Here is an 8771-nt window from a genome sequence, read left to right as displayed (position 1 = left end):
GCCCAGCCAGCAGAGCATTTTAGGTTGTTAGAGTAGGCCCTCTTTGCCTCTCACACAGGAACACTCTCCCGACCCTGCCCCCGGCCCACTCACCCATGATGGCGCTACCACTGTCTTCCCTTTCCAGGGGAAAAGTGTGAACTTTAAGTTCTGAGGGTTACAGAGCCCATCCCAAGCCAGGCCTTAGGTCCCATTTCTCTTAGAATCACAGTGACCCACCAGGAAACCTCCCAGCCACTCAGGGAAAACTCCCTTCCAAAAACAACAGCATGACCAACATAAAGAAGAACTATTTATTATTAGAGAAAGTCCAGAGGCTGAAAAAGGAAGGCTGAATCCAGAGTGGAAAGACAGATACAATGCCCCAGGAGGGTGCAGGGCCAAGAGGAAGAGGGGAGCCCACATGTCGAGGCAGCAAGTCTAGGCAGCAGTGGCAAAGCCCACCCTGTTGTTGCTCAAGTCGTAGACAGAATAGTAGGACCTGAGGAAGACATCCCCGAGGATCCACAGGGGCTGGCCGTTCTGGGAGGACAGGTAGGTAGGCTCGACTCCCACGGTGCAGTAGCCGTTGTTCTGCTCAACACAGAAAGGCAGCTCTCATTCATTGGTTCACACATGAGCTGGGTCCTGCTCAGCTCTGGGCCCTGGACTGGGAGCCCAAGTACAGAGCTGAGGGAGCCAGGATCTCTGCCTTCAGTGCTCATAGGCCAGCTGAGCCACCAGAGCAGAGCTGGTGGGAGGATTTCTGGAACAGGTACTTTCAGGCTGCGGTGGTCCTCAGCAGGGTCTCTTCTCCCCATGATGGGAAACTTCTCTTCCCACAGACCTCCCTCCTGCTCCCAACTTGGAGCAGATTAGCCTGGTAGTTAAACCTTGCAGCCAAACCAACTTGGATTCAAACCTTAGCTGTGTCACCTTGAATCAGTTACTCAACCTCTCTGAACCTCCAAGTTTTCATTTGTAAAACAGAAATGAGTATCTCCCTCATTAAATACTGTGACAATTAAATGGGATCATGAAGCAAAGTGCTTTGCACAGTGGTCTGTAAGTGCTCAACAAAGAGCCCAGTGCCTCTCCCCACTAATTAATAATAATTGATCATAGATGACAATCTTCTATTTCATAGCCTTGTTCCAGAGACGGGGGTTTAGAATCAATGAATGGGGAAGATAAATGAGTGCAGCACGGAGTCAGAAAATGGCACAAGGTAGGAGACCCAGCATTTCCGGCTCCCCAGCCCTTCCTCCCACCCCCAGTCATGGTGGCTCAGCCTGCAGGGACCAGGACTTACACTGAGGATGTAGGAGGAGGGTGGCAGAGGGAACTCCACGCCATTGATGATGAAGGTCAAGGTGGGCAGATTCTGGATGCTGTTACAGTCCACGAGAAACTGCAAGAGGAATCCGTCCCTGGTTAACTCATCTTCCCCCTGATAGCACCCAGCAGCCCCATCATCTTGGCCCCTGGATCCCAGGCCTGAGCCCCGGACCCAAGCCCTAAGCCTGTTTTTGGACTAGAAAATGCAGCTCCAAGGGAAAGTCCTGTGTAGGTAATGCTGGCATTATACCCATGGACTCACAGAATGGGTGTGATTTAGAGTGATCCCAGAACCTCCCCACTCCTCTTGCCTCAATTTCCCATATTAGAGATTGAACCTCTCCTCTTTCTCTGCAAGTGTCTATATATATATATAGGCATGAGCCATGATGCCCAGCCTGCAAGTGGCATTTTAAAACATGCAGATCTGGCCGGGCACAGTGGCTCATGCCTGTAATCCCAATACTTTGGGAGGCCAAGGCAGGCAGATTATTTGAGTCCAGAAGTTTGAGACCAGCCTGGGTGACATGGCGAAACCCTGCCTCCACCAAAAATAGAAAAATTAGCTGGGCATGATGGTGCACACCTGTAGTTCCAGCTACTCAGGAGGCTGAGGTGGGAGGATTGCTTGAGCCCAGGAGGCGGAGCTTGCAGTGAGCCGATATTGTGTCACTGCACTCCAGCCTGGGTGACAGAGTGAGACTCTGTCTCAAAACAACAACAACAACAACAAAAAAAAAAAAACACAGATGGCTGGGTGTGGAGGCTCACGCTTGTAATCCCAGCACTTTGGGAGGCCAAGGCAGGCAGATCACTTGAGGTCAGGAGTTCAAGACCAGCCTGGCCAATATGGTGAAACCTCATCCCTACTAAAAATACAAAAAAAAATTAGCCAGGCGTGGTGATGTACGCCTGTAGTCCCAGCTACTCAGGAAGCTGAAGCAGGAGAATTGCTCGAACCCAGGAGGCAGAGGTTGCAGTGAGCCGAGATCACACCATTGCACTCCAGCCTCGGTGACAGAGACAGACTCCGTCTCAAAAAAAACAAAAAAAAGGAAAAACACAGATCTGCATAATGAGTACCCCACTGGTCTCCCAAAATTAAAATTAGTGGTAGTGGGCTTGGGTTACTTAGACAAACCCTTGGCTGGACTCAGGACAGACAGGCGCAGGGGAGTGTGGCCCTGTGGAGGTGAGGGAGGTGCGGATAAAGGGTCAGCCCTGGTTGCTCACATACTCAGCCCCACATTCCAATCATTTTGCTCTTATCCCAAAGTCCAGCAAGTGTTTCCTCTGTTTCTGCTGAGTGACTGCAGCTCAGAAGAAATTCCTGCCTAATAGTAACCTCCCACTCCCCTTTGGCGCAAGCAGCTGGCCCCACCTGAACAAGCCTCCAGGCCCCCATCCTGCCCCCAGCCCCAGTCGTCCCAGGTCCCCCTGCCTCCAGTGCCTTGGGCAGATAGAGGCATGGAGGTCAAGAGTTAGGCCTTCTGTTTTTTTGAAGCAGGGTCTTGCTTTGTCACCCAGGCTGGAGTGCAACGGTAAGATCATGGCTCACTGCAGCCTCCACCTCCTGGGCTCAAACAATCCTCCTACCTCAGCCTACCAAGTAGCTGGAACTACAGGTGCATGTCACCGCACCCAGCTAATTTTCGTATTTCTTGTAGAGATAGAGTCTCGCCATGTTGCCCAGGCTGGTCTCGCACTCCTGGGCTCAAAAGATCTGCCTGCCTCGGCCTCCCAAAGTGTTGGGATTACAGGCATGAGCCCAGTGCCCAGATGGCTATTCTTGTGTTCTCAGGAGAAATCATGAATGCCTCTGGACTAGCCTCCTGGGGAAGGGAGACACCCCCACCAGTCACACCTCTCCATACTCGTCCTCCTGGGCCCCGGTGGCCTGCAGAAGAGCGCTCATGTACTGCTGAGGCACAGTGAGCAGAGAGGTGCCTGTGTCCACGATGGCCTGGCAACCCTCAGAACACCAGCCGGAGGCCTGGCCGCCAATGAGAAACCTGTATGGGGAGAAGACGGGCAGCCTCAGGACTCCCCCAGTTCAGGGCAGCTGGGGCGGGCTTTCCTCACCCGTCCCAGCTGTGGGACAAACAGCTGCAGCTACTTTCTTGAGAAATGTGAGGACCCTGCAAAGATCAATCCAGCTATTCCCCTGCATCACGCCATGGGACCTATTCCTCACAAGTGTCAAGTAAGTTTCTAAAAACACTGAAAACCAGGGCCACTGATTCATTGCAAGGACTTTGAGCAAATGAGTCGTTAACACACCCTCGTTTCTAATCTGTGAGCCTATGATGGGGTTGGACTGCAGAGTCCCTAATGTTCGGGAGTCCAAGTCCTGCCCCTCCCTATGTTGTCCACACCCACTCTCTTCTCCAGGCTGAGCTGGGCTTTGTCACTCCTGCAGAGGGCAGTTGCAGCTTTGTAGGAGTAAGCCTCAGGGGTCCTCTGCCCCATCCCAGAGCAGTGCCAGACTGTGTGTGTGTGTGACATGGCCTGGAAGCCCACTCCAAGGAAGTGCCACATCCCCAGGGCCCCACCACAGACTCACTCTTCAATGCCAATCTGCCAGTAGAGCTTCCGGGTGACAGGCGCCCAGTAGATCTGCCCCGTGTACAGGCTGCTATCCACACCCCCAAAGACAACCGCTCCCCCGCTGGAGCCCTGCTGGCTGCAGGAGAGAAAGGGAAGGGGAAGTCAGGGAGCACCAGGGAAAAAGGCTTCCCTCCTAAGCAGTCACCTCCACAGGGAAACAGCTCTTTCACTGCTCCAGACGGGGGCTCCCTGAGGACAGGACTGAGTCTCCCCTCAGACTGGGGCTCCCTGAGGAGGGGGCTGTGTCTCCCTCAGACTGGGGCTCCCTGAGGATGGGGCTGAATCTCCCCACAGACTGGGGCTCCCTGAGAACAGGACTGAGTCTCCCCTCAGACTGGAGCTCCCTGAGGACGGGGCTGTGTCTCCCTCAGAATGGGGCTCCCTGAGGATGGGGCTGAGTCTCCCCACAGACTGGGGCTCCCTGAGGTTGGGGCTGTGTCTCCCCTCAGACTGGGGCTCCCTGAGGATGGGGCTGCGTCTCCCCTCAGACTGGGGCTCCCTGAGGATGGCGTTGTATCCCTTAGATTGGGGCTCCCTGGGGAAGGGGATGTGTCCCTTAGACTGGGGCTTTCTGGCCAGGCCTTGGAATTCCCAGTGCCTCAGACTCCCGAATGATGCTGACATCTGGGGGGGCCCCTAGTGGTTGGGACCCCCACCCCACACTCTGCTCTCCTCTCCCCTCCACTTCCTGCCTCTGGTAGACATGTCCCCGGGAGCCCCACCCAGGCCCAGCTTGTTACTTTTCTGCTGAGATTGGAGACAGGTAGGGTCTTGGTGAAGGGGGTAAGGATATTCCGTGTTTGTTCCAGAGGCTTCCCTGGTAGCTGGAGAGTGGAGCTGGGTGGAGCTGCTCTGTTTACACGCAGAGGAATCGTAAACAGAGGTGGAGAGGAAGTTAGCAACATTAGTAACAGGGTGAGGTCCTTGAACTTCAGATTCCCCGGATTAGCCCAATGAAGCTAACTGTCTCTAGAAAGTGGCTGGCTAAGGCTGGTTGCGGTGGCTCACACCTATAATCCCAACACTTTGGGAGGCCGAGGCAGGTGGATCACCTGAGGTCAGAGGTTTGAGATCAGTCTGGCCAACGTGGTGAAACCCCGTCTCTACTAAAAGTACAACAATTAGCCGAATGCGGTGGCGCACGCCTGTAATCCTAGCTACTTGGTAGGCTGAGGCTGGAGAATAGCTTGAATACGGGAGGCAGAGGTTGTAGTGAGCCGAGACTGCGCCACTGCACTCCAGACCGGGTGACAGAGCAAGACCTCATCTCAAAAAAAAACAAGCCAGTGGCTGGCTAATTTTGAAGAAGAAAAAAGAAAAGTGGGCCCCAGGCCGCTCTCCCCCACCCACTGCCTGTCTCACTAAATGCCTGCACATGCTTGTGTTGACTGGCAAGGATAACAACCTGCTAGGGGTCAGCGGTGGACCTAGACCAGAAGACTCCAGGACCGGGCTAGAACAATAGATAAAAGGAGATGAAGCAATACATTACTATGCAAAAGAGGGATACAGGTAGAAAACATTCGGTCAGAAGGAAGTGAGCGAACTGCCCCACCCGCTTCTCCACCAGGAGGCCTTTCCAAGGGGTGCTGAGAATCAGAGCAGCAAAACTCAGGGCAAAGTTCAGCCGCTGTGGAAGAGATTCCATCCTGGCTATGGAATGCAAAGACAAGTTGGAGGGGACTGGGGACAGGTGCAGGGGTGGGGTGTGGTGGGGTGGCTGGGAGAGGATTTGAGAGGAAGGCCCGGAGGGAAGGCCCTGGAGCAAGACTGACTGGAGCCAGATGCCCGCTGGAATGTCTCCAAACCCCAAAGCATTGAGTATTGAGCCTCAGTTGTCCAGGGCGGCTGGGGGGAGCACCCCGGGAGGTGGGGACCGGCCAGCTGGTTGCTCACTCGCTGAGGTAGACGCTGAAGATGGGGCTGGTGAGGGCGCCCTCCTGCACCATGCCCTGCATAGCTGTGGTGGCCCCGTCCACGGACAGAGCAGGGTAGGCCAGGCCCATGATGCCATCAAACTGTGCATAGACGAAATTGGTACCAGGCTCATTCTCACTCAAGCCGAACTCCTGGTTGGGGACCTGGATGCTCTGGACCTAATGGGGACACAAACGAGGGGAGGTGACAAGTCTGACTCCACTCACCTCCCCTAGGTTCCCCTAGAGACTCCTCAAGCCTCTGTTCATCCCTTCCTCACCTCTGCCCCCTACTTTTTTGTTTGTTTTGGTTTTTTGGTTTGTTTGTTTTTTGAAACAGAGTCTCGCCTTGAAACAGTCTTGAAACAGTCACTAAGCTGGAGTGCAGTGGCATGATCTCGGCTCATAGCAACCTCTGCCTCCCTGGTTCTAGAGATTCTCCTGCCTCAGCCTCCCGAGTAGCTGGGATTACAGGCACACACCACCATGCCCAGCTAATTTTTTGTACTTTTAGTAGAGACAGGGTTTCACCATGTTGACCAGGATGGTCTCAATCCCTTGACCTCGTGATCTGCCCGCCTCAGCTTCCCAAAGTGCTGGGATTACAGGCGTGAGCCACCGTGCCTGGCCACCTCTGCCCCTTTTCGACAGGTGTTGCAGGAGCCACCTCTCCTGCATAGCCTTCCTTGACTGCCGCAGCTCACCTCCTCACCCATTTCCTTCTTCTCTGAGCTCCCCAGGCCTTATGCTTCTTAAGGAAAAGGACCATGTCCCTCTTGTTCAGGATGGTGCCCCAGTGCCTGGCACATGGTGGCCACCAGTGAATGTTGAGGGAGTGACTGAATGGACCCATCTTGTCCTGCCTTCCTGTCCTGCACACCAGAACACCAGCATTCCACTGTGTTTCAGGGGACTCCATCTAACTGTCCCCTCCAGCTTACAGCTCACAGCCTCAGCCTCCACTCCCCATGCCAACTCACAGTCAGGGTGTCGTAGCCAAAGAAACCGGTGAGGCTGCCACTGCCATACTGCAGGGAGAAGGTCTGCCCGTTGGTGGAGTAGGTGGAGGACTCGCTGGGGTTGAAGCGGGAGTGACTGGCTGCAGGGGAGTCAGGGCGTGGAGAGTCAGGCTGGCCGGGGTGAGGCTGCTCAGCTCTCAGGTGTGCTGGGTTCCCACCTCAGCTCAGGCTGCGCTCACATCCTGGGACCTCAGCATCCCTGTTTGCCAAGTCAAGGGGTGGCATTGGAAGGTCCATGGGAGCTGGCTAGCCTTGGCCCCAAAGCCCCTTCTGACTTACAGAGTCTTCGGATGCCTCAGGACTGTGGCCTCCCTGTGGTCAGGGTTGCAGAGAACCCAGCTCTGAGTCCCTGGCCCCCAGCAGAGCACCTGGCTCACAGTAGTGCCGAGTAATTACTCAACAGATGAAAAAGCAAATGGGCCTGCACCACATCCCAGCATTCCCCCCAGCCCTCTGGGGCATTCCCAAGTGCCCCCACCTTCACTCATCAAGAAGCCAGTCATAGCATAGGGTGGGGCCATCAAGGGACCTTTGGGCCAAAGGTATCAGGACCCAAACCCCAAGGCTTCAGCAGGGACCAAGGCAACCTGAGGAAAGCAAACACTGGCTATCTCCCAAAACCACTATAATATGGAGCTCACATCCTATATTGTTCTATTATGTCTCTTGGAGACACTCAGTGAGAACTTAGTAAATACTGGGGTGGAGCAGAATAGAATAGAGTAGAATGGAGTGGGATGGAATGGACTGAAAATTAGTCACATAGAATGGAATGGCACTGCCCAGAGTAAAGAGAATGGGGAGAGTGGAATAAAAGGGAGTGGGGGGTTAGGGGCTGGCATAAGCAAAGGGATACATATTGGCAGGGAAGGCAAAGGGGCCATCCAGCTGCAGGACCAGCATCTTTCCTCTGGCTTGGGCATGCCGTGTGGCCCTGCACATGTCCCTGGTCCTCCCCAAGACTGAGTTCCCCTCAGTCCTGAGCTCCCTCTGACAGTTTGGCCTTCCCCAGAGAGTATCAGTGCCTTGCCCTGCCCACCGCCCCTCTCTGCCCAGCCCAGCACTCACTGCAGGCCTGGCTCTGGCAGTAGACAGAGGGCACCCACAAGTTGGAGGAGCCGGTGTCAAAAAGGACCAGGAAGTTCTGGGGTGGAGTCCCGATGCTGATCTCACCAAAGTAGGCAGCCTGGGGGCCATGGAGCAGGCTGTTAGTTCCAGAGGGATGCAGGGCCCCCAGGTTTCTCCATCGGCAGAGGAGTGAAGGGACCTGCCCCTTCCCTCCAGCCCACACCAGAGAGAAGGCTACCCCCAGGAAGGGTCAGCACTCACATCCATGTAGGCCATGGGCTCGTAGGACACGCTGAGGTCACCAAAGCGGTACTTCCAAGCAGGATCATACTTGTGTGTCCTCAGGAACTCCCCCAGCAAGCCCTTCTCCTTCATGGTCTCACGGATAGACTTAAATTTCTTCAGGGGCACCCTACAGAAGGGTTGTGTATGAGGCTAGGCCCTCCCTCCTTCCTCTCTTCCCAGTCCTCTCTTTCTCTCTCTCCTTCTCTTAACTACATGCTTCAACCTCCCTGCCACTCTGTTCCCTATTGTCTATTTGTGTGTGTGTCTTTCTCTCTCTCAGCCTTTTTCTCTCTGTCTCTGTGTGTGTGTGTGTGTGTGTGTGTTTCTTCCTCCCTTTGCCTCTTCCCCTCTTTCTTTCAAAGCTCTTCTCAGCACTCGCTCTAAGATTCAGAAAACCATTCATTTCACCCATCCATGCATGCCCTCCTCACCCTATCTCAAGGGTCCTCCTATCTCTCTGGCCCTTTGCTGTCAAATATCCCATAGATTCCTCCCCAGGAAAGGAAGAGGGACTTTAGGCATTATGCTTTTCAGGATATGTACTTTTTTTTTTTTTTTT

General features: G+C 54.4%; 1 protein-coding gene across 2 annotated transcripts in view; it reads right to left on the bottom strand.

Annotated features, from left to right (window-relative positions):
- Positions 1 to 279: 279 nt before the first annotated feature.
- The window catches only part of PGC (progastricsin (pepsinogen C)), a 10725-nt gene continuing 2233 nt past the window's right edge, over positions 280 to 8771 (bottom strand). The window contains exons 2-9 of one of the 2 annotated variants that reach the window (XM_011943830.1): positions 8189 to 8339; positions 7928 to 8045; positions 6821 to 6939; positions 5821 to 6020; positions 3881 to 4000; positions 3182 to 3329; positions 1292 to 1390; positions 280 to 573 (exon numbers count right to left, since the gene is read on the bottom strand). In XM_011943830.1, coding sequence (XP_011799220.1) covers positions 421 to 573; positions 1292 to 1390; positions 3182 to 3329; positions 3881 to 4000; positions 5821 to 6020; positions 6821 to 6939; positions 7928 to 8045; positions 8189 to 8339 — 1108 coding nt within the window. In that variant the 3' untranslated portion in view covers positions 280 to 420. Of the gene's footprint in view, positions 574 to 1291; positions 1391 to 3181; positions 3330 to 3880; positions 4001 to 4385; positions 4777 to 5329; positions 5378 to 5820; positions 6021 to 6820; positions 6940 to 7927; positions 8046 to 8188; positions 8340 to 8771 lie in introns of those variants that run through there. The other variant, XM_011943840.1, reaches the window with a different exon arrangement.

Source organism: Colobus angolensis, unplaced genomic scaffold (assembly GCF_000951035.1).
Source record: "Colobus angolensis palliatus isolate OR3802 unplaced genomic scaffold, Cang.pa_1.0 Scaffold105, whole genome shotgun sequence".
NCBI lineage: Eukaryota > Metazoa > Chordata > Mammalia > Primates > Cercopithecidae > Colobus > Colobus angolensis.
The sequence above is the reverse complement of the archived record's forward strand: the minus strand, read 5'-3'. Positions and strand labels throughout refer to the sequence as shown.